Source organism: Bufo gargarizans, chromosome 8, assembly GCF_014858855.1.
Source record: "Bufo gargarizans isolate SCDJY-AF-19 chromosome 8, ASM1485885v1, whole genome shotgun sequence".
Lineage (NCBI taxonomy): Eukaryota > Metazoa > Chordata > Amphibia > Anura > Bufonidae > Bufo > Bufo gargarizans.
The window spans coordinates 122,297,766-122,323,417 of NC_058087.1; the positions used below are offsets into that span (position 1 = coordinate 122,297,766).

General features: G+C 42.8%; 1 protein-coding gene across 2 annotated transcripts in view; it reads left to right on the plus strand.

Moving 5' to 3' along the window:
- The window catches only part of LOC122944429 (pterin-4-alpha-carbinolamine dehydratase), a 71,847-nt gene extending 48,052 nt beyond the window's left edge, over window positions 1-23,795 (plus strand). Inside the window, exons 2-4 of one of the 2 annotated variants that reach the window (XM_044302673.1) lie at window positions 13,712-13,843; window positions 19,088-19,168; window positions 22,935-23,795. In XM_044302673.1, coding sequence (XP_044158608.1) covers window positions 13,712-13,843; window positions 19,088-19,168; window positions 22,935-23,033 — 312 coding nt within the window. In that variant the 3' untranslated portion in view covers window positions 23,034-23,795. Of the gene's footprint in view, window positions 1-13,711; window positions 13,849-19,087; window positions 19,169-22,934 lie in introns of those variants that run through there. The other variant, XM_044302674.1, reaches the window with a different exon arrangement.
- The last annotated feature ends 1,857 nt before the right edge of the window (window positions 23,796-25,652 follow it).

Consider the following 25,652-nt stretch of genomic DNA (forward strand, 5'->3'; position numbering starts at 1 on the left):
CCGTATACGGAACCATTCATTTCAATGGGTCCGCAAAAAAAAAACCAGAAGGTACTCCGTGTGCATTCCGTCTCCGTATGTTTGTATTTACGTTCCGCAAAAAAAAAGAACTTGTCCTATTATTGTTCGCATTACGGACAAGGATAGGGCTGTTCTATTAGGGGTCAGCTGTTCCGCTCCGCAAAATACGGAATGCACACGGATGTCAAAATATATACGGTTGTGTGCAAGAGGCCTTAATCAGTGATTTCCATCAGTGACTGTGATCGAAAACTAGGAGTGGAGTGTAATGGAAAGGTTTGCAAATATTCAGTGTTTTTGACTCTCACAATCAGTGACAAATCACTGACATGTGAACTAGGCCTTAATTGTCCCATTTTTAGGCCTCATGCACATGACCGTTGTTGGGGTCCGCATCCAAGCCGCAGTTTTTGAAGCTCGGGTGCGGACCCATTTGTAGTGTCCCACTAGGTAGGGGTGGGCACTACACAAGCTTCAATTGGTGTGCGCGTTACTCCTACTCACAAGGAACAGAAATGTCATATTTAATTGTGCATTTAATGTATGTTTTAATGTGTAGTTATATGCAATGTACCCCTGTATGATGCAACAGCAGGCCTAGTTGGGTGTAGTTAGACATCCCAGACACTAGAGGGAGATAGGGAGCCCCTAGTATAAATGTCCAGGCCCAGACAGGGAGTGTTAGTGCAGAGTCAGGAGTCTGAGAAGACAGAGGTTAAAAAGCCTGCTCCTGACATGCAGCTGGATAGCCCTGGCTGCTAGTGATGTCCAGGAGGCTAGTGAGAAGCTCCAGCCTGCCTGAGAACAAGAGAGCCTTAGTTAGCTCTGAAGACACCCCAGTTGCAGGACCCAACCTCCTGGGAGAAAACCCGCAGTTATCCACCTTATAGGGGAAGGCGATCCAGGGTAAGCTAAGTGACCCTGATGGGCAGATTACACTAGAAAGTGTAGCAAGAATCTAATACCGGAGGAAGCTAGTAACCAAGGATTTAAGCCACCCTTTAGGCATCCGGGCCTTGGGAGATAAAGCCAGAGCAGGAGTTCTAGAAAGGACAGTGTACATTGATTCTGAGGAAAGGTACAACCTGCTGCTGAGTGCTTGTGAATTTACCCTCTGCGTATCTTGCATGAATATTGCCTGCCATTTTGTGAATAAGCCTCCTTGTGGAACTGTGTTTGAAAGACTGTACTCCTACCTGCTGTACAAAGTTGGATTGTTCAGTAAAGTTACGTTTGGTTCACTATATACTTGTGTACCTCCATCATTCCAACCACCAACCGGCGTGCCACCGTCCAAAGGCACTGGCGTCACGAATACTACAGGGACCTTGCCCCAGGCACACAAAATACCTGTAACATCCAGGGCACCTCATCCACCATCTGGCCTGGTCCCTATCCACAGAGCGTGCCCCAGAGGAACTGTGTCTACCTCTCCTTCACTGCCACGCGCCTGCCCAGGGTTCTTCAAATATAGTGAGTACCCTCGATTGCCCATAACCGTGACCTCACTTCGTCATACCCTGCAGGTCTGGCGTGTTGCATAAATTGGCGTCACAAACAGGATCCGAATATTCCTGCGCCATTGCGGATTTAAAAACTGTGTGCTGAAATTTGTCTTAAAGTGACATGCCCCAATTGTTTTATTGAAAATTGCTGGGCCAAAGTGAACTGTAATAATTGCGGTGTGAAAATAGCATTGTGTGGACTGTTTTCTACTTATTTAAGCCACCGCTTGCTGTCAATGAATAGACAGCTATTTTGCTCAAAGATGGCCGCTTAGCTTGATTGAAATTGTTTGCTGCGTCATCTTCATCCTAAATTGGCGGTAAAAATTGGGGCCTTCTGCTAAAAGTGCGGGAAGGCTGTATGCTGGCGCCACCTCCCTGTCTGGACATTTGCATGTCTGCTGTAATGGACTCCGCCACCCCCATACTGGAGTACCTGGGGGGCGGCCTCCCAGTGCAATGGGAGGATCTGTCTGAACTTGTTGGCGCCACCCTGTCGCTCTCCAGAGAGGGATCGAGCATGTTGAGGAGTGAGGACTGTTCTGCTGAGATGTCCGCGCCTGATTTGTTAACCATGAATGTGACTGGTGTAGAGCAAGAGGACGCTCCACCGGCCTACTCTCCGGGACCGGAGAGACCCGCCTGCCCGCCACCGAGGACGCAACCGGAGACCTACTACGGCTCCTGGAGAGACTTCTTCCAGCCCTCGTTCAAGTGGTCAGCGTTGATGGCAGAGATTCGGGAGGCCGCAATAAAGAAGACAACTAAAACCAAAATTTACTACGAAGAACTGGCAAAGACCGTTCACGAGTGCCACACTGACACACAACCCCGCCTGGAAAGGAGAATGGGGTTGGTTGTGGCCTTTGACAAGGACCGAGGCTTCGGTTTCATAAAAGACTACCTCACTGGAAGAGACTTGTATGTCAATCGGAGGTCCGTCAAGCGGAGCTACCTCCCAGAACATTTACATAACCTCCGCGAGGGAGAGGAGGTTGAATTCACCCCTGCTGAGGGCCTGCGAGGCCCCTACGCCACTGCCGTGTCCCGGCCGAAAAATAAATCGGAGGACTGGGACCTTGATGAGGACCACCCTGGCTGCGAGCAAGAACCTGTGTGCTCTCCAGAACCGGCCCATCATGCCTTTCAAGAAAGGGGCTCCTTCATTGGCCCGAATGTATTTTGGCAGCCGACAGTGGTGGAGAAGAGGGTTAGCCCATGGCCCTCACCTGAGTTGCCTCGCAGGGAGAAAACTGTCCGTGAGCTTCAGGATGCCGAGAGATTCCGAGCTACCCTGGAAAATATCCGCAGAGGGAGGAAAGCGGACGTCTCACCTGAGCCTGCAGCGGCTGCGCAGGACGAACCACCCACCTTCCAAGTGCCGACGGCGACAGCGGGGACCAGCGATCCCGACTCTGAAAGCCTGGACGACCAGATTGTGCGGCTGGAGTTAAAGCTACGGGAGCTACGCCAGATTGCCTCCGCCAGGATCCGGACTCCACCTGACCTACAAGAAAGAGGACGTAAGGACTCGGACGTCTCCGGGTCTAAGGTGAGAGTACCTGTCCCTGCCAGTCGTCCCTCCTTAGTACCGGCACCTGTGGTGGGATCATCATACGCTGTGCACCGGCGCACAGAGCCAGTCGTTCCAGAACCCACCGGACCGCTTGCAGCAGCGGTACCCAGGCCAGTGCAGCAGCCCACGATTGTTATGCCTGCTCCGGTGAGGTCAGCGACTTTGATTACCCCTAGGCCTATGGGGCCTATACCTATTAGGGGTCCGTTTATGTTGCAGTTGCCCCCCAATACAGTGTTGTGGGCACATCCATCTATTGAACCTCAGTACAGGCCCGATATACAAATGGAGCCAGGGAGCACCACTGAAATGCAAAGTGGATATGACTTGCCCTGTGAATTGGCCTGCTAGGCCCTTGATGGTTGATTTGTTTTACCAAGGGATCCTAAAGAAGACTTAACCCTTCCAGGACAGGAGTCCTTTGTTGTTTTGGCCCTCTGTTGCTGCTGCCAGTTACCCACGGCTCAGTGGAGGCGGCAAGCCACTGAAATACCACATGCAGCAAGGCCATCTTGTTTACAGGACCTCCTGCCTGCTTTTCTCAGAGTGAAAACCCAGTTGTGCCTGTTTTCATAAGTTGCACCTTTAATCCTTTAACCCCCTTTTCAGGTTGATTACGGGTATTACAGCACTTGTTTTATATATGCCATTTGAATAATGTGGACTATTTTATGTGCTGCTATTTTATTATGCAACTTGAATTTCAAGAATTGGGCCCAGGGATAGACTCAAATGCACATGAGCCTCTGAGATTTTGCTACTATTTTAAAGTATTGTGCCCAGAGATGGACTCCACCTCGTGCGAGCCTCTGTGATTCTATCTGCCTCTCTAGTTTCATCTGCGATATCTTTACTTGGCTGTGGATTAAACAAAAAGAAAAGAACCTGGGTACGGACTCATTTTATATGCTTTGAGCCTCCAAGAATTGTTATTTAATGTTTTACATTTTCCATGGACTACAACTGTTCTATCATGGACAATTTGCACTTAAAGGTATTATTATGGACTATCCTGGTATTTATTGTTACGCTGTGCCAGGTCAGCGCCCCTGTTCCCATTGTGTTATCCTGAGAGAAGAGAACGACGCCCCTTTTCACCATTACTTGCTCCTAATCCAGTGGAACTGCCTGATGTATACATATAATGTATTCTTGCAAAAGTAGATGTGTTTTCCTGCTTTGCTTTATCTTCCTTATTACAGGTGCAGTATCCAGCTGTGCAGGGACCCTCCATGTTGCACCGAGGATGGGCAACGTTATAGCGTGGGGGTATGTAGTGTCCCACTAAGTAGGGGTGGGCACTACACAAGGGTCAATTGGTGTGCGCGTTACTCCTACTCACAAGGAACAGAAATGTCATATTTAATTGTGCATTTAATGTATGTTTTAATGTGTAGTTATATGCAATGTACCCCTGTATGATGCAATAGCAGGCCTAGTTGGGTGTAGTTAGACATCCCAGACACTAGAGGGAGATAGGGAGCCCCTAGTATAAATGTCCAGGCCCAGACAGGGAGTGTTAGTGCAGAGTCAGGAGTCTGAGAAGACAGAGGTTAAAAAGCCTGCTCCTGACATGCAGCTAGATAGCCCTGGCTGCTAGTGATGTCCAGGAGGCTAGTGAGAAGCTCCAGCCTGCCTGAGAACAAGAGAGCCTTAGTTAGCTCTGAAGACACCCCAGTTGCAGGACCCAACCTCCTGGGAGAAAACCCGCAGTTATCCACCTTATAGGGGAAGGCGATCCAGGGTAAGCTAAGTGACCCTGATGGGCAGATTACACTAGAAAGTGTAGCAAGAATCTAATACCGGAGGAAGCTAGTAACCAAGGATTTAAGCCACCCTTTAGGCATCCGGGCCTTGGGAGATAAAGCCAGAGCAGGAGTTCTAGAAAGGACAGTGTACATTGATTCTGAGGAAAGGTACAACCTGCTGCTGAGTGCTTGTGAATTTACCCTCTGCGTATCTTGCATGAATATTGCCTGCCATTTTGTGAATAAGCCTCCTTGTGGAACTGTGTTTGAAAGACTGTACTCCTACCTGCTGTACAAAGTTGGATTGTTCAGTAAAGTTACGTTTGGTTCACTATATACTTGTGTACCTCCATCATTCCAACCACCAACCGGCGTGCCACCGTCCAAAGGCACTGGCGTCACGAATACTACAGGGACCTTGCCCCAGGCACACAAAATACCTGTAACATCCAGGGCACCTCATCCACCATCTGGCCTGGTCCCTATCCACAGAGCGTGCCCCAGAGGAACTGTGTCTACCTCTCCTTCACTGCCACGCGCCTGCCCAGGGTTCTTCAAATATAGTGAGTACCCTCGATTGCCCATAACCGTGACCTCACTTCGTCATACCCTGCAGGTCTGGCGTGTTGCACATTCACTTCAATGGGGCCGCAAAAGATGCGGACAGAACTCCGCGTTCTGTCTGCATCTGTTGCTCCGTTCCGTGGCCCCGCAAAAAAATAGAACATGTCCTATTCTTGTCCATCTTGCGGACAAGAATAGGCATTTCTACAATGGGCCGGCGCTTCAGTTTTCTGCGGATTCGCGGTTTGCGGACCGCAAAAAACTGTTGTGTGCATGAGGCAAAGTACAGTATGGGGGGCCAACAGGACAGGAGAAAGGTATAAGAAGGTTAAACATTAAAGGCTGTTCACTTTGAATAACTTCTCATTTGTTTCACAGCACTTTATTGTTTTATTGTTAGTGCATTGTACATGTCATGTACATATAATGCATGTATGCTAAATTGTATTGATGTTTCTTGTACTGACTGTGCACCTTGCTGCATTGCAATCTTATTTGTCAGCGAGAATGCTTCTTTAGCTGTCAGCTAAGGTCATATGCACATGGTACGTATTATGCAAGGATTTTTGTGCAGAAAACCAGAAGCATAATGCAGTACCAGATAAGTACACAAGATTTTCAAAATCTCATGTACACTGTGCAGAAATTTTCCACCTGGAAATTGAACGGCAGTATGGATTTTTTAATCCATACTAATTTTTATTTTTTATTTTTGTTATGTTCAGTGCAGGGTATATGCAATGTAAAAAGATGAGATCTAGGGTGACTTTGCATCAAAATCCACAAGTAACACACGTCGATTTTTTTGCAAAAATTCACAAGAAAATCTGCAAAACTACACTGCCGTGTGCATATACCCTGCCGGGGACAGTCATCAACATAGGTCCAGGAAGAGGTCGAGTAATTTGATTAAAGGGAGTGTTTAGCACCAAGGGGCAGAGTGTGGAACATGCATTTCTGGTGCCATATGTGGTAGCTGTAAGATGTGCAAGATGTCTATGACCTGGAGGACAGGGAAGGTTGTTGACCAGTGAAGGGTTCATTGCAGTGGGCTGGAGGCTGGAGTGAGTGACAAAGGGCCCCTAATACTAGAGGTGTAACAGCTAGCAATGCCTGGAGAAGGTAACCAGGATGCAGATGGTGAGCTGAACCAGGGGAGAACAGACATTTTAGAAAGGTCAGCTCAGAAAGTCTATCCATGGGAAGGGGCAGCTAGCAGGGCTCTGTGCAGGCTGTTGCTGAAGCAACAAAGACTGAGCTTGCTTTTTTGCTTGGGAGGGGTCAATTCTTGGGAGTTTTCTGGGGCTGTGAGATATGTCCATCTGAGGGCTCTGCACGTGACCATTGTCTGTTTTGCAGTCCACAAAACTCAGATCCCGGCCATGTGCATTCCGCATTTTGCGGAACGGAACAGCTGGCCCCTAATAAAACAGTCCTATCCTTGTCCATAATATGGACAATAATAGGACATGTTCTATTTTTTTGCCGAACAGCCATACGAACATAAGAAAATGGAACGCACACAGAGTAAATTTCATTTTTTATGCAGACCCATTGATTTCAATGGATCCAATGGATCCACATACACGCTGCAAACAAAAATAAAAAAATGGCACGGAAACAGAAAAAAATACATTTGTGTGCATGAACCCTGAAGTGGAGCAAACGTGGGTTGGGTGGTACTAGACTCAACCCTGGGGGTGTATGAGGATGTGTGAGAAGGATTGGTGACCAGGGCATAGCCAGAGATTGGCTGCCCTGAGGCCTGTGATGTGGGGGACAGAATAGGAGCTGTAAGAGAAGTCAGTTGAGCAAGGTCTCTCAGATAAGGGGCAGTAAAGCACTAGTGACCCTCCACCTGTTCAAGTACAAAAAGTTTGTTGCAAAGTTAAATTGTTCTGGGGTCTGTGTTGACTTAATATTTATCTGCTCTAAGCTCTAGATCAATTGTTTATAGCACTGTTCAAGTTCTAATCTAGACTAGCACTTCTCAGGCTTCTTGTTCACGTCTCCAGTCAAAGATGCTGGCAGGCTGTTCAGGCAGTGAACAGCCTGCCAGATTTCACCGTTCACTTCCGGATCCCCAATAGCTATAAAGGGATCCAACAGTGTTCCGGCCAGTTATTCCATTTATGTTGGAACAGGCTATGGGAAAAGCCTGCAGGATGTCCAACCGGAACTGTGAACATAGCCTCCAACTGTGAGGCTGGGCTCACTGCTTGGAGAGATGTTAGTGCCTGTCTGTACTAGACATGGGAAGTGTTGATGACTGTTGGGCTGTACTTTGTGCTCCATTGTGGAGTGTTACGGTTCGTAAGGTATTTTGTGCTGCAATGTGGTACTGGTGCTCCCAGGGGGTATGTTACATTTAATTGTGATATATATTTGGTGCTACTGTAGAGTGTTTTGTTGTGTGCTGTGGCATTTGCTGATGCTTATGTAGTGTCCCACTACGTAAATGTGGGAACTACTCAAGGGTCAATTGGGTCACGTTGTTCCCCACCTTTTGTGGAACATGGTTATGGTATTTTGAATTGCATTTTGATGTATGTTGTCATGTTATCTCCTGTGTACCAGGCCTGTTAGGGGTGTAGTTCCTCCTCCTAGGCAGTAGAGGGAGCTAGGGAACCCCCTAGTATATATAGTCAGGTCTAGTCCAGGAGGCTAAGTAGTGCAGTCTAGCCTGCCTGAAGTGCTGAGCAAGTGAAGCTCAGACGTTAGTCCAGGAGAAGAAGTTGCCTCCTGAAGATATCTAGCACCTTGTAAAGTACAGAGCAGAGACAATTTTATCCAGCCAAGTAGAAAGCTGAAGGGCAGAAGGATATTTACAGCAAGAGGATTTATACCAGAGGAAGGTTTCCCTACCCAAGGATAAAGCCAGCTATAGGGCATACGGGCCTTGGAGAAAGCCAGACAGGATCTGAAGAAAGTACAGCCTGATCTGTGAGTGTTATTCCCTCTGAGTATCTTGCAAGGATTTTGCCTGCCATTTATGTGAAGCCTGCCTGTTACCAAGACCCTGCATATGGAACTAACTGAAACCTGTATATAGTTGAACTATTCAGGAAAAAGAAGTTCTGGTTCGCTACAACTGTGTGTACCTCAATTATTCCTACAATAAATCGTTGTGCCACCGTTACCGGCACTGGCGTCACGATTTGTAAGGGATCTTGCCACGGGCACACTAAACCTACAACACCCAGGGCACCTTACCTACCACCAGGCCTGGTCCCTATACCCAGAGAGTGCCCCAGAGGGTCTATGTGCCAGCCTCTCCATCACTGCTGTACGCCTGCCCAGGGTATATTAAAAATCGTGAGTACCACTAGCAACCCTCGGTCTCTTAACTGTCCCCTGTGACCTCACGTTCGCTCACCCTGCAAAACTGGTGTATTGCACTTAGAAGGTGTCTTCTGCTGCACTGTGGTATATGAAGCTGCTAGGGGGTATTATGTGCACCGCATGATGGTATTTGGTAGACAATGCTCAGGGTAAAATGGGTACTGCACGGTAGCGGGGATCAAGGGAGCTGGAAGGTGTGTGCGGCAGCCTCTGTCCTCCTGAATGATCCAAGGCTGTGTCAGATAGGTTCCTATGAAGATCCTGCCTATGATAGGGCTCCCATCACTGCACGATAAAACGCCCGTGCTATCAAAATATAAAAATATTTATCCAATATGGCGAATGGCAAAATGGGAATAAAAAGTCGCTGATTCACCATTTTTTTTTTTGTCACTTCACCTCTACAAACAAATTGAATAAAACATGATTAAAAAGTCATACACACTCCAAGATAGTATTGATAAAAACTATTGATTTTCCAACAAAAAATTAGCCCTCACAGCTCTGTACACATGAAAAAAAAAAAAAGTGCCATGTGAAAGAGGCCTATAACTGTCAATTTTTTTTTTTCCAAAGTGTTTTTTCAGTATTAAAACACAAGAAAAACTATATATGTGTGGTATAGTGGTATACTAACCCAGAGAATGAAAGTAACAGGTCAGTTTTACCGCATAGTAAAACACTGTTGAAACAAAACCTCTAAAACTGTGGCGGAATTGTGTTTTTTTTATCATTTCACCCCATTTAGAATTTTTTTAACAGCTTCCTCCCACTACATTGCATGCAACCGAGAAGGGTACCGTTAGAAAGTACAACTTGTCCTGCAAAAAACAAGTTATGGCTTTGGGAAGGCAGGGAGTAAAAAACCAAACTGAAAAAATAGAAAATGTCACAGTTATTAAGGGGTTAATGCTTTCTAACTGCTTTTAAGAACAGCTCAGGCAAGATGGCCACCCCTATAATCATGTTCAGAAAATAGAATTTAAAAATCTATAATCAGAAAATAAAAACAGATTGGAAAAAAAGGGGACTTGTTGCTATTTGGTTTTAACTGGCAGATAACATTTTTGATCACACGTTCCTTTAACACTGTGTATAGACAGGGGCTCTCATAATGGAATACCCCATTAATCATAGGATTCTGTCATTGTATTCAGCCATTGCTGCAGTAATGGAACAGTATCTATTTTTTCATCTGGTTGCTAAGATACAGAAACGTCTCTTTCACTTACCTTCACGGTAAAATGAACAATGTACTTGTGTGTAACCTTTTCCTGTTGCATTTTCTGGGCAAAGCTCGGACAAATATGATAAATACATGTGATTTCATGCTATCCACACAGCTGAAGGGTTTCCACATGAAGGGTTTCATTCTTTTAGAACTAGTATCTCAGAACCTAAGAAGTGTGTGCTGTTACCGCAACTGAAAAAAAATCTGAAAAAAATGTTTTGTGGGAAAAGGTTCAGTAAAACTTGTGATTAATACATGTATATCTGCTTTTCTGACTTTACTTGTACACGGGGCCATCATATTAGTGATTAATAGTAGGGATGATCAAATCGACTTCGTTTGAAACATCCAAAGTCGATTCGCATCAAACTTTGTTCCAATACTGAACAGAGCAGGAGCTCCGCATAATATTAGAATGTATGTATTAACTTCATAAATTAATTTGTACTATAAAAAAACATTTCTCGATCTTGGGTTCAGTTCAAAGTGGTAACTTCAGCTCATCGGAGCCAATACATTCTAATACTGTAAGGAGCTCCTGCTTCGTACAGTATTGGAACTAAGTTTTATGCAAATCAACTTCGGATGTTTCATCAGAAGTTGATTCGCTTATCCCTAATTGATAGCATTCTGTGTGTGCTTGTGTATACAGGGAATGCTTATCAGTCACTCATAACACTTCCCCCATGTACAACTGAGCTCAGAAATAGCAGAGATATAAAATGTATAAACTACAAGTTATACTGAATCATTTCCCATAAAACTGTAAATCAATCTGCTTAGCTCCTCCTGCTCTATTACATGCTGCCTGCTGCACTGCGTTTTCTAGTCACAGGTTCTCTTTAATCCCATGCTTTTCCATTACCATAACTTGATGTCACAACTAAGAGGTGCTTAGGTGCATGGTAGCACTGACAAGCTTTCTTGGTGCCAAGACGGGGCACTCAAAATTCCCAGCATTCTCATTCTATGAAGTTTAGAATGGACAGTCATTAATCTAACCCCCTTCCCCAACAATCCCTACCATTCGCATTTATTATACGTAGTCCCCATTTCCCTCTTCAGATGTGCAGCTCTTAACGGGCTGGCTGGCTGCGACTGACGCTCCCTTCCTTCAGCACCATCTGTCACACAGTTATAGGCCACTTTCACATGGCACTATTTTCCATCAGTGTTTGTAAGCCAAAACTAGGAGTGGAATTTGTTTTTGGCTTATAAATCCTGCCATGCGAAAGGCTGTAAGCTATGTAAACTATGTGACAGGCGACCCTATCTTCGAGAAATTGCACACTATATCGCTAACCATTTTTTCTACCCATTAGCCTAGGACTGGTTCTATGGGAACCACTGATTGGAAGAGAGCAACTACTGACAGTGATCTGCCTAATCGCTGCCTGTATATATATATATATATATATATATATATATATATATATATATATATATATATATATATATTTATATATATATAAAAAAGGAAATTATGGCGGCACCGGATGCAGACAATATGGGTGCTAGGTCCAGGGATGTAGCTGCTTACCCCAAATGAACATAAACGAAGAAAGGACAGCACTCCGAGTAAAAAGTAGTGGTCTTTAATCACCCATGTGGATGGCAACGTTTCAGCTCAAACAAGAGCCTTTTTCAAGCAATGAACACAGTGTATGCTGGGGTATATATAGTCCAACCCCCATTACATCATAATACAATCAATCAACAATCAAGAATAAAAATAAAGTGCAGAAGTGCATAAATAGTATCAAAATGCAGGTACAGATGTGTAGAAATCCATAGGCGAACATATCGCTCACCGTTGGAGCCGGCGTTCAGCTACAAGCAATGCGCAGACGCGAAAGAGCGTCCGATCACGGCATGACGTCACCACCGGTCATTGCGGAGACATGCGTACTACTACTAGAAATCCTGGTCGGCCATATTACAAGAGGTCAATGCGTCCCATCACCGTGTGTGCGCATGTCCATATGGAAATTAGATAGGACAGCGCAACACGGCGGAGAGAGTCGTGTTATCTGACATGAATTCATGGGGGACAACCGGAAAACTGCAGCTCAATAGAGATACAGATCCAGCACTGTAAGGGCAAAGTGTAATGGAGACCACAACGGGATACGCTGCGACCCTCACACACGTCGCCCAAACATCCCCCACAATTCTATCACAATTATGTACCACACAGTGTGGGATCACACAAAATATGAAACATTGAATAGCCAACCAAACTAGAAAAAGTATGAATAAAGATAAAAGCTTTAATGTAGACAACTAAAGACATGTAGACACAGTGTATATGCACCGGGTACGTCCCACTTATCGATTCCGCAGCGTCATTCTTCTCTGTGAATAAAAAAGAAGAACAGAATTAGAAAAATTGGCTTAATTGTGTTCATAGTACACTATGTAACACAGAAGGAAAGTCGCATATCGCATATAAAACAAATAGGGGCAAACCGCTTATCTAGACATAAATCCCCGGATTATAATCCACATTGAGTCCGTTGGGTTTCAAACTGTTAAGAGTGTAGATCCAAAGGAGCTCTCTCTTTTTAAGGATCAACACACACGCACACACGGTGATGGGACGCATTGACCTCTTGTAATATGGCCGACCAGGATTTCTAGTAGTAGTACGCATGTCTCCGCAATGACCGGTGGTGACGTCATGCCGTGATCAGACGCTCTTTGGCGTCTGCGCATTGCTTGTAGCTGAACGCCGGCTCCAACGGTATGCGACATGTTTGACACGATGTGCGGCGCTGGGTATGTCACCGCTTTTCCTCCTTTTTTGTAGCGTCATTATTTCTTGTTCCTCCCACTTTGTGTACACCTGTTTCTAAGCACTAATTACCTTTTTGTAGGTTATAAAATATATATATTTTGTATTATATATTTGCCATATCACTATAGCGATATGTTCGCCTATGGATTTCTACACATCTGTACCTGCATTTTGATACTATTTATGCACTTCTGCACTTTATTTTCATTCTTGATTGTTGATTGATTATATTATGATGTAATGGGGGTTGGACTATATATACCCCAGCATACACATTTCATTGCTTGAAAAAGGCTCTTGTTTGAGCTGAAACGTTGCCATCCACATGGGTGATTAAAGACCACTACTTTTTACTCGGAGTGCTGTCCTTTCTTCGTTTTTGTTTTTATATATATATATATATATATATATATATATATAAATTTTACAGAGACTGTGAAAGCAACTAATGTTACCCTCCATTTTGGGGCAGTACTGTTGTAACTGATTTTATCTATAGACATCATTTTCAAAGCAATATGTTCTTATGACAGTGGTGCTTTAAGGCCTGGTTCACATCTGTGGTGTGAACTCCAGCAGTCTGTTTCAGAAGTTCAGGCATGTATGACGACTTTCAGCCAGACAAAAAAAAATAGTACATGCATCATTTTTTATCTTGCTGAAAGCCGACATATATGCCAGAAAGCAGGTAGATCCCAGCCAGATCCCATTACAGTGAATGGGAATCCAGTGGTGCATGGTAGTATCCGGCTATGCAGATGTGGATGCAGTAATACAGTTACATTCGTGCACTGGTATCAACTAAGCACATTCAGCTAGAATAATAATAAACTCACTCCGAAAAGCTAAATTACTGTAACACACAGTTTCTAATGTTCATGTATAACGTATGTTATATTCATTTTTGTTTTCTTTTTGTATTCAAAGGCAGGAAAGGCTCACAGACTCAGTGGAGAGGAGCGAGATCAGCTCCTGCCTAACCTGAGGGCAGTTGGGTGGAATGAATTGGATGGCAGAGATGCAATTTGCAAAGAATTCCATTTCAAGGACTTCAACAGGGTAAGGTAAGATCTGAACATACCAATTACTGGACACATACAAATACTGTATATACAGTACAGACCAAAAGTTTGGACACACCTTCTCATTCAAAGAGTTTTCTTTATTTTCATGACTATGAAAATTGTAGATTCACACTGAAGGCATCAAAACTATGAATTAACACATGTGGAATTATATACATAACAAAAAAGTGTGAAACAACTGAAAATAGGTCATATTCTAGGTTCTTCAAAGTAGCCACCTTTTGCTTTGATTACTGCTTTGCACACTCTTGGCATTCTCTTGATGAGCTTTAAGAGGTAGTCACCTGAAATGGTCTTCCAACAGTCTTGAAGGAGTTCCCAGAGATGCTTAGCACTTGTTGGCCCTTTTGCCTTCACTCTGCGGTCCAGCTCACCCCAAACCATCTCGATTGGGTTCAGGTCCGGTGACTGTGGAGGCCAGGTCATCTGGCGCAGCACCCCATCACTCTCCTTCATGGTCAGATAGCCCTTACACAGCCTGGAGGTGTGTTTGGGGTCATTGTCCTGTTGAAAAATAAATGATGGTCCAACTAAACGCAAACCGGATGGAATAGCATGCCGCTGCAAGATGCTAGTTCAGTATGCCTTCAATTTTGAATAAATCTCCAAAAGCACCCCCACACCATCACACCTCCTCCTCCATGCTTCACGGTGGGAACCAGGCATGTAGAGTCCATCCGTTCACCTTTTCTGCGTCGCACAAAGACACGGTGGTTGGAACCAAAGATCTCAAATTTGGACTCATCAGACCAAAGCACAGATTTGCACTGGTCTAATGTCCATTCCTTGTGTTCTTTAGCCCAAACAAGTCTCTTCTGCTTGTTGCCTGTCCTTAGCAGTGGTTTTCTAGCAGATATTCTACCATGAAGGACTGATTCACACAGTCTCCTCTTAACAGTTGTTCTAGAGATGTGTCTGCTGCTAGAACTCTGTGTGGCATTGACCTGGTCTCTAATCTGAGCTGCTGTTAACCTGCGATTTCTGAGGCTGGTGACTCGGATGAACTTATCCTCCGCAGCAGAGGTGACTCTTGGTCTTCCTTTCCTGGGGCGGTCCGCATGTGAGCCAGTTTCTTTGTAGCGCTTGATGGTTTTTGTGACTGCACTTGGGGACACTTTCAAAGTTTTCCCAATTTTCTGGACTGACTGACCTTAATTTCTTAAAGTAATGATGGCCACTCGTTTTTCTTTTTACTTAGCTGCTTTTTTCTTGCCATAATACAAATTGTAACAGTCTATTCAGTAGGACTATCAGCTGTGTATCCACCTGACTTCTCCACAACGCAACTGATGGTCCTAACCCCATTTGTAAGGCAAGAAATCCCACTTATTAAACCTGACAGGGCACACCTGTGAAGTGAAAAACATTTCAGGTGACGCTCATCAAGAGAATGCCAAGAGTGTGCAAAGCAATACTCAAAGCAAAAGGTGGCTACTTTGAAGAACCTAGAATATGACATATTTTCAGTTGTTTCACACTTTTTTGTTATGTATATAATTCCACATGTGTTAATTCATAGTTTTGATGCCTTCAGTGTGAATCTACAATTTTCATAGTCATGAAAATAAAGAAAACTCTTTGAATGAGAAGGTGTGTCCAAACTTTTGGTCTGTACTGTACATACACATAACTAAAAAACATAAAAGTGATAGAAAGAGCATCTGTCACACGGCCAGCCTTATTAAACCAGAGATACTGCCTGGTAGGGTTGATCACGGTGAATTAGGCTTAAATTAGACACACAGATGAAGCAGGCAATTGTCAGGAGGGAAGCATTCCTTTCCGATAATCGCCTGCTTGTCAGCGATCTCCTCCACAGTATGGGGAGGAGCAATCAATCATGCCATTGATAGTCCTCATACCTAAATCACTGTTTTACGGCAGCAGATCTGCTGCCGGCAAATTATGACTTTTGAACCTGCTGAAAGACTGCAATTGCCCGAAAAGCGAGCATTCATTGGGTAATCAGCTGGCAGTATTACACTGCCAGATCATCACTAACGTAGATTATGTGATCAGACCACAGAGGGGTTGATCTAGCCCCTCGGATCACCGCCTCACCTCACCCTCATAGCCTGCGATGTAAAGTTGGATAGTTCTCCAACTGAATTGCGTGGGTGTTAGGAGATGGTTCCCAAACCAGATGCATATAATTAGTAAGACTCCTGTACTTCACTTGGGTTTCAATAGAATGCTTTTATTTTGTGCGGTTCCAGTCAAAAACAGCCTTCTTCAGTACAACTGGAAAGACATATAAAGTGTCACAATAAGTGTGCAATAATCATACAGCACATAGTATATCGGTATACAACTTGAACAGAAGAAGAAAATAATATCGATATAACATATTGAAAGAACGCAGTCCGTCCTCTGGGGACCCTGGGGGATCCTTGTCATCGGAGGTGCCTTCAGCGGCGTGGAGGACGTAGGAGGTGGGCTTATTTTCCAATGGATCACTTGGATGTTTTGCGGAGGTTCAGGTTTGGCGATCAGACATCATAACCCGTTTTAGGCAAATATTTGCAGAGGGTAGGTGGAATTAAGGAGTGAAAAGGAGAAATTACAACATAAGTTACATCCTGTCAGGAGCTAAAGTAGTAGGTATAATAGATGCGGGGGTCTTCTAGTACTAAATATCATATTGTGCCCCTTGTGGTATGGTCCTTATTAATGCTGGGTAGGTCCGTGGGTAAGTGGGTAAGCTGCTTGTCGAATGGCATCATCAGGCATAGTATAAAAACAGGCATAATATAAAGTACCATTCATAGTTATGCATAGTAGAGGCAAAGAAACAATAATAGAGGCATAAAGACCACGACATGTAGCAATATATTGGTTGGTTCTTACCCGGATTAGGCCGCATACAGTAAGATAATAAGCATTAAGAGTGAGGTTCCCTCAGTGGGTGGCAGGAAGCTGCGTATCACGTGGGCTCTATGGCCCTGTTTGGCGTGCTTTGCGGTAGGCTTCAGCCTGTATGTCAGATTGCCATGAGGGTAACTGTGTCTCCTGATCCCCTTATTAAGAGAGTCGGCGTGGCGGCGGGACTGGAGGGGCGGGTACTGGGTGACGTAACACCGGAGGATTAAAGATGGCGAACGGAGCTCTTGTAAATCAATTGCGCATGCAATACATAGTGGCAATGGTGGCTAATAGTCATGATCGTAACAGTTCAGACAGAGATACATGTGATTAATGTATTCGATCGATGAAGCATATATGTGGGAACATACATACTGTTGTCATGTTCGGATTCAAGCATATTAATACCATAGTTACCGTCAATAATATTAAAACTAACTGAATTACACATATTGAATTGTTGTGTACATTTCATTTGCTGGTATTGTCCATGATCGTTTCTGATAGCTGCCGTATCTTTATTATAAAATAAAGGAAGTTTGCTTCTCTGTAGGGGCTATATGAAGCATCCTATTTCGTATTCCCGATTTAGCCCCTTGGGTTCCAACTGTTTGTAGACGGTGGATCCACATGGCTTCCTGTCCATAAGGATGCGGGATAAATTCCCGCCTCTTCTGGGGACTGTTATTTGTTCCACCACCTGAAATCGCAGTTGGGCAATGGTGTGACGTTTGGCTGCGAAATGTGCGGGAATGGGCAGATGATTGTTTAGACAGCGGATGTTAGATTTATGCTGACATATTCTGTCCCTAATGGTCTGTGTCGTTTTGCCCACATAAGCCAGGCCACAGGGGCATTTGATGACATAAATGACATTGGTGGAGTCGCATGAGAAAAAGCCCTGTATTGGGAGCCCTTTGTCGGTTAGGGGGTGGAAAATTTTGTCACCCTTTATGACATGGGAGCATTGTGTGCAATGCATGCAGGGTAATGTGCCTTTACGTTGTGTCTGTAAGAGCATCTGCCTTGGTATCCTAATGTTGGAGCCCACATCTGCCCATACAAGCATGTTGTTGACCTTCTGGCTGGGTTGCAGACATTCCTTTATCACAGTGTCGGGGTAGCCCCTATTGTGAAATCGTGTTGACATTTCATTTATTCTCAGTTCTTTTATTTCCGTGTTGTCTACTATTCGGGATATTCTTTGGAACTGTGAACGTGGGAGGGACTTTTCATGCTAGTGGGGTGAAAGCTAGAATAATGTAGTAGACTGTTGCGGTCTGTGGGTTTTGTGTATAAGTCAGTGTGAAGATGGCCATTGAGATCTTTAGAAAGGATGGTATCGAGGAAATTGATTAATGTGTTGCTGTGGTGTAGGGTGAATTGAAGTTCGGGCCAGATGGAATTAAGATAGATGAAGAAATCCTGTAGGGATTCCATCGTGCTATTCCATATGCAGAAGACATCGTCGATGTATCTTTTCCAGGTCACAACATGTTGTTTGTATAGATGTAGTCTCCTTCTAATATGGCCATGTAACAATTGGCGTAGGGCGGCGCCATGTGCGCCCCCATCACGGTTCCCTCTTTCTGGATGTAAAAATCATCCTCAAACAAAAAGTAGTTTTTAGTAAGGACCAGGTGGAGGAGGTCAAGGCATAGTGACGAGACTTCAGGATTGGTACCTGTCATCTCTTTACCCTCATAGCATGGCTATGAAATCCCTAGATCAGCAAATCTTTACGCCTTTTCTTCTGGGAGGAGACTGAAGTTATCCGAGCTAGAACAGTGCAGATCTCAGAGCTGGGAGAGCTACCTGAGATTAGCTGCATATGTGGCTGTATTTATGTTTCAATAGGGGTTAATGATGGTAATAGATGCACAGATTCAAAAGTCTGCAAGGAGTATGCAAAGGAGTATGCAAAGAGATATCTCCCAAGGAAGAGAACTATCTTGCCAGCACCACCTCTTGGAAGTGGCTCAAAATCTGACTTTCCAGCAAGCCTTGGTATTTAACAAAGGAACCTCAAGGCTTGGTGGAAAGTCAGATTTTAACATAGGGAGCCTCTTCCAAATGGTGGCACTGGCCAGATGGTTCTATCTGGGAGATACTGTACCGTTGCATACTCATTTTCCATGGAGTATTGACAATAATGCTCCATACCATGGAGTACTTCCAGGAAGTCTCCAAACAGGACTGGTCCCTTTAAGGAGATTCAGCAGCATGCCCAATCCATCACGATGCTGAAATACATCATTATAAAAAATAAGCATGACAAAGACTAATCTGTACAATTATTTATTTTTAATTTATTTTTAAACATAATGATATATCTTTGCTATACATATATTTGTAGGCTTTTGGATTCATGACCAGAGTTGCATTACAAGCTGAAAAGTTAGATCACCACCCTGAATGGTTTAATGTCTACAATAAGGTAATGAAAATTATAATAAAATCTATCAAATGTTTTGTGGTATGGTTTTGTATGAACACCATTTTTCAGACAAAGGATTGTGACACTATAAGGCTGTGCATATATCACCATGGGTCAACCATATTAAACAAGGCATACCACCTGGTAAGGGTTAACATGATGAACAAAACGAGCCCTAGCTCTCTGCAATCTGTATTACTGTTGCAGGGAAATTCTTAATTTGTATTATATGCAAATAAAGTGTACAGAGCACCAAAGGGCTGGCCTAGCCCGACAAAGCACCACCTTAACTCTGCCGTTCCCTGTTGCCACTCCCTCTCCCAGTGAGACAAACAGGGCCAGGCATCCCTTCTGCTCTGATGCCTGGCCCCGAAATCTTGCACAGGTGAGATTGTCCCAATTCTGATATCTTAACCCCTTAAGGATACGGCCATTTTTTTCAAATCTGACCAGTGTCACTTTACGCGTGAATAACTTTAAAAACACTTTTACTTATCCAGGCCATTCTGAGATTTGTAAAAAAAAATACCAATGTTGCCAAAAATGTGGAAAATGTTAATTTATCTACTTTTATAATAGTAATACCGCCAAAAATAGTTATTATTTTACATTCCCCATATGTCTACTTTATGTTTGGATCATTTTGGGAATGCCATTTAATTTTTTGGGGACGTTACAAGGCTTAGAAGTTTTTCAGGACCAGTTCAGGTTTGAAGTCACTTTGTGAGGCTTACATAATAGAAACCACCAAAAAATGACCCAATTTTTACAAACTACACCCCTCAAGGTATTCAAAACTGATTTTACAAACTTTGTTAACCCTTTAGGTGTTCCACAAGAATTAATGGAAAATAGAGATAAAATTTCAAAATTTCACATTTTTTGGCAGATTTTTCATTTGAATCCATGTTTTCCAGTTACAAAGCAAGGGTTAACAGCCAAACAAAACTCAATATTTTTGGCCCTGATTCTGTAGTTTACAGAAACACCCCATATGTGGTCGTAAACTGCTGTACGGGCACACGGCAGGGCGCAGAAGGAAAGGAATGCCATATAGTTTTTGGAAGGCAGATTTTGCTGGACTGTTTTTTTGACACCATGTCGCATTTGAAGCCCCCCAGAGTAGAAACTCCCAAAAAGGGACCCCATTTAGGAAACTACGGTATAGGGTGGCAGTTTTTTTGGTACTATTTTAGGGTACATATGATTTTTGGTTGCTCTATATTACACTTTTTGTGAGGCAAGGTAACAAGAAATAGCTGTTTTTATTTTTTGTCATTTACAACATTTATCTGACAGGTTAGATCATTTGGTATTTTTATATAGCAGGTTGTCAGGGACGCAACAATACCAAATATGACATTTTGGTTATTTGTTTCAGTTTTACATAACTAAGCATAAAAAAAATAAAAAAAATGATTCTTTAGTGTCTCCACATTCTGAAAGCCATAATTTTATATATTTTTTGGGAGACTGTCTTGTGTAGGGGCTCATTTTTTGGGGGATGAGATGACGGTTTGATTCGCACTATTTTGGGGTGCGTATGACTTTTTGATCGCTTGCTATTCGACTTTTTGTGATGTAAGGTGACAAAAAATGGTTTATATGTTTTTTTTTACCGTATTCATCTAAGAGGTTAGATGCAGCGATTCCTAATGTGTCAACTTTATTTATGTAAGTTTTACACAATAAATTTAATTGTTTAAACAAAAAAAAGATGTTTTAATGTCTCAATATTCTGAGCCATAGTTTTTTTTATTTCTTGGGCGATTGGCTTAGGTAGGGGCTCATTTTTGGCAGGATGAGATGACGGTTAGATTGGTACTATTTTGGGGGCATACGCCTTTTTGATCACTTGGTGTTGCACTTTTTGTGATGTAAGGTGACAAAAATTGCTTTTTGTTTTTTACACAGTTTTTTTTATTTATTTTTTTAAGGTATTTATCAAACAGGGTGGATCATGTGATATATTTATAGAGCCGGTCCTTGCGGACGTGGCAATACCGAATATGCGTGGTTTTGTTTTTTATTATAAAATAAGGGGAAAGGGGTGTTTTTTTCCCCCTTTTTTACCTTTATTAATTTTATTACTTTATTAATTTTATTAAAAACACTTTTTAACTTTTTTTTCTTTACTTTATTTTTGATGTTCACTTTTGGGGGTCTGATCCCCTCTGCAATACATTACAATACATTTGTATTGTAATAATAATACAGATTCCAGCTCTTCACAATAAAAAGCATACTGTCCCACTTTTGATGTCTGATTTTAAGGAAGTCGAATAAAAGAACCTTTTTATTGTGAAGAGCTGGAATCCGTATTATTTTTACATTTTGCTCCAGACTGAGTCCAGGTCTGACTATCCGTGCTTCACTAGGTGAGAGGTAAGAGCTGCAGTGATTTCTGTGTTTGTCTACCTCATTTGTATTGTAATGCATTGCCTCTTCGTGTACTACAGTGAGTAGTACACAAACAGGTTGCCTAGGATCTCCTCGGCTCCCGTAGAAGGCAGTTCCCGATGCCATGCAAGCCATTGGGCAGCCTCTGCACGGCATCTGGCTCCCTTCTGAGACATTGAGTTCCCGCCACAGCAGCGTGGTGTGATGAAGTTACCGGGCTACTTATGTTTCATTTTTGTTTATTAATATTAGTGGAACTGTATAAAAGCAGGGGAGGAATTTATTCTGTCTACATGTGCAAATGCAGTTCAACTTTTCCTACACTGCACTACAAATCACATTTATTAATCAAATTATTATTAAAGGGATTGTCCACTTTCTGATTATAGTTAACTAATGTGTTTGTAAGATTACTATATGGCACTTACTAATACAGCCTTTGTTGATATTGTGCTACATCTCATAAGGTATGCCCTCTTTTGTGCTGTGCACAGGGAGGTTCAGTCCATAAATTGGCTGCTGAAGGATGATCATGTGACCAAGCAAATCCCCAACATGTGATGTCATCTGCACTTGTTCTATTGGAAGTTTAGTATAGGTGCAGTGTGTTTGATTGGAGGAGGCTGAGCGATGTGTCTGGTCAGATGACCCTCAATCAGCAACCATTTTATGGATGGGACCTCTGTGTGGACAATAAAGACTTGGCAAACAAAGGAGCATGCTATACGAAATATAGAAAAAGGGATAGAATTTCAACAAATGCTATATTAGTAAGTGCCATATAGTCATCTTACATACACATTTGTCAATAGTAGTGAGAAAGTGGCCAACCCCTTTAAAGCAAAGGACTAACTAATTTTAGTTATATCCAGGGTTCAAAAGTTGCCACAATTTCCATAATAAAATAAAGTTGTGGGATAGACGCATTATTGAAGGGGTTTTCTGGGAGTACAATATTGATGAGCTGTCCTCAGGATAGGACATAAATATCTGACAACCCGACACCTCCACCAATCAGTTGTTAAAAGAAACGCAGCCTCCTTACAGCCTATCAAGCACAGCACCAAACATTGTATAGCGTTTGTTTGGTATTGGAGCCCAGGCCATACACCTGAGTGGGACTGAGCTGTATTTATGGCATGTGACTGATGAAGGTGGCATCAATGGCCAAAGGAGAGGCTGCAGCTCTCATCAGAGCTGCTGTCCGTGTGGGAGTTGGACCCTTTCCAACTCCTATTGATAGACTACCTTGAGGACAGGTCATTAATATTGTACTCCCAGAACCTCTTTAAACAAATTACAGCTTGAAAATTGCCACCAAGAAGAAATGACTATTGTAATCTAATTGTAGGTCTGTGTTTTTAAGGTTCATATCACCCTGAGCACTCATGAATGTGGAGGTCTTTCCGAGAGGGATATTAACCTGGCCAGTTTTATTGAGCAAGTTGCAGCCACTCTGTCTTAACAAGAGGTGGTAGCACTGCCATGCAACTAGATGTCCAAAGGAGGAAAAAGTCAAGGACTTAACGTGTTCCTGATGTGTATATGGAAATATCTATTCATTACTTGTGTCTTTTTCAAGAAGCATTTCTTAAGATGTACTGCTAACAAATGAAACATTGCAACTCTAATGATAAAAGCACTAAGTAAAACCTTATTCACAAATCAGTGATTTCCATCATTGATTGTGAGCCAGAGGTAAGGTATAAGGGAAAGATCTGCACCAGCTTTGTGCTTAGACTCACACCAGGTTCTAGCTCACAATCACTGATGGAAATCACTGTCTGAACACTTACTGTGTGAATAAGGCCTAATTCTGTATGCTATCAAACTGACAAACTCTTCTTTATGTATAGAAACTTATGGGGTCACCGCAAGTGGTTATTAAGACAGGCGTTTTAGACGCTAGTTTTATTAACCCCTTGCGGTGGATCCGCCAAAGTTATGTAGAGGCGCCGGCCTCTACATAACTTTGGCGGATGCACTGCCAGACTAAATGTAAGCCAGCTTCCTTGCTGTCTTACATTTAGACCATTTCTATGCCATATCTGATAGTAAATGACCCCTTTAGTTTCCATTATCTCATGTCCTAGAAGAAAACAAATGTTTACTAGTGGTTCTCTATGTATAACAGTATTAATAGGCATTTTATAGTGACTGTATGTTATGTACTATTGTAATGTGTAAAACAATTTTAATAAATTTATTATTTTTTGCTCTGTGTCAATGATTGAGCATTAGTGAATTACTAATGTTTCTTAAATTTAGATTTTCAGTGTTTTAAAGACCTTTTTCCAATTTTATTTCCAATCTTTTCAATGGCATATCACGGATACTCCCTACATAGTAAGAAAAAGGAGATGAAGATTTGCTATACATTTTTCTCATTGGATGAAGTTAAACTATATGAAGTATGATTTTCACTTAATAATTTGTATTGGTTTTAAAGGGAGTCTGCCACCTTGTTTTTGCTTTTCAAGCTAAGCTAATATCAGGTGGTGCTAGCATAGCATATCATATAAATCAAACTGGTATTCAATTGCTTCAACTAGCAGAAAATGTAGTTTGAACCCATGCACAACATTCACTCCTCAACATTTAAATAGCAACATCAAGAAGAAAAAGTCATGGAAATATGAAAATCACAAAATTGATAGACATGGTAATGATATGCAAATGCTAAAAAAAATGGAAATAAAATATTCAGATTTATTTAGTATCCAGTATGAGCACCACATGCAGAAATACACATACTTACACACCTTGCCATGCCATCAATGAGGTTATTAATGGTTGTCAAATGTTCTGCCGCGCTGAATGCACTTTTGCACACAAATCTTCAAGATATGATGCTGGCAGCTCCCTTTGTATCTGCTGACCAATGACATCCCAGATGTGTTTGATGGGAGACAAGTCCATAGACCTTGCAGGCCATGCAGGCTGCTCACAGTAACACAAGCAACATGAGGCCTGGCATTGTCCTGTTGAAAAACAGCTCCTAGGACGCTTTAGAGAAATGGCTGTATCACTGATTTCACAAAAAAAATCAATGTAATGTTGAGCTGTTAGTCCACATGAAACAAAGACTAGAGGGGCCCTGCTACCGTACACTATGCCACGCCACATCATAATGCTGGTAGTAGGACCAGTGTGAAGTTCTCTTTTGAAGGCCTCATGGTGTTGCCCAAATGGTCTCCAGACCAATCTCTGGCTATCATTGCATCGAAGAGTAAGTGGGACTCATTGCTGAAGATAAATTACCTCCATTCCAGCTTCCATTGTCATCTTGTTGTGCACCACAATAGCCTTTGAGAGGTGTGGGGTCAAACACCTTCTAATGGTTTGTGTAAACACTGTTTGCTAACTTAACCTTGGGATGTGATGTCTAGGTTCACTTGCAGTACAGAATAGATCACTACACGCAATCAGATCATCTGTCTCATGCAGAGGTTTATCTTTGTGTGCCTCTTGCTGTCATTCCAGTTTGTAGTTGTTCTCCCAATCACCAGGACACAATGTTGAACAGTGCTGACATCTTGGTCTAGACATTTAATAATCTGCTTGACTGATAAACTAAGGTCTCTAGGTTCAAGAATTTTGTCCCTTTCAATCTGCAATAATTGATATGTCGACAAACAGGAGACATTAAACAGTCGTCTCACAGGGCTTTGAGTTTCATGTGGCTAAAAAAACTTTTCTTTCAATTTGGCTTTTATGCCCCTCCCGCGTGCCCCAGATTAGAGCTAAGTACTTGAAAATGTAATCATTTCCAGATCCTAGGGACACCTGCTACTTCTTTCGATTTGCATCACATTATGGCTTGTTCTTCCTGGCATTTTAATATCAATGTTGAGGACTGTAGTTGTTCAGAAGACCCCTTTTGCTTTGGTGCACCGTGATTCCTTCCTTCCGCTGACTAAGCCACTCCGGACCCTTTGTGACTGTCCGGAGTAGAAGAGAAGATGCGCTGTTCCAGCCTTTATTCTTGTATTCTACAATTTGTGTTTGCATTATATTATCATTTACCATGTTGTGTAACGCTGCCACCCTGTGGTTATTCTTATAATACCATTTGTAGTGTGTT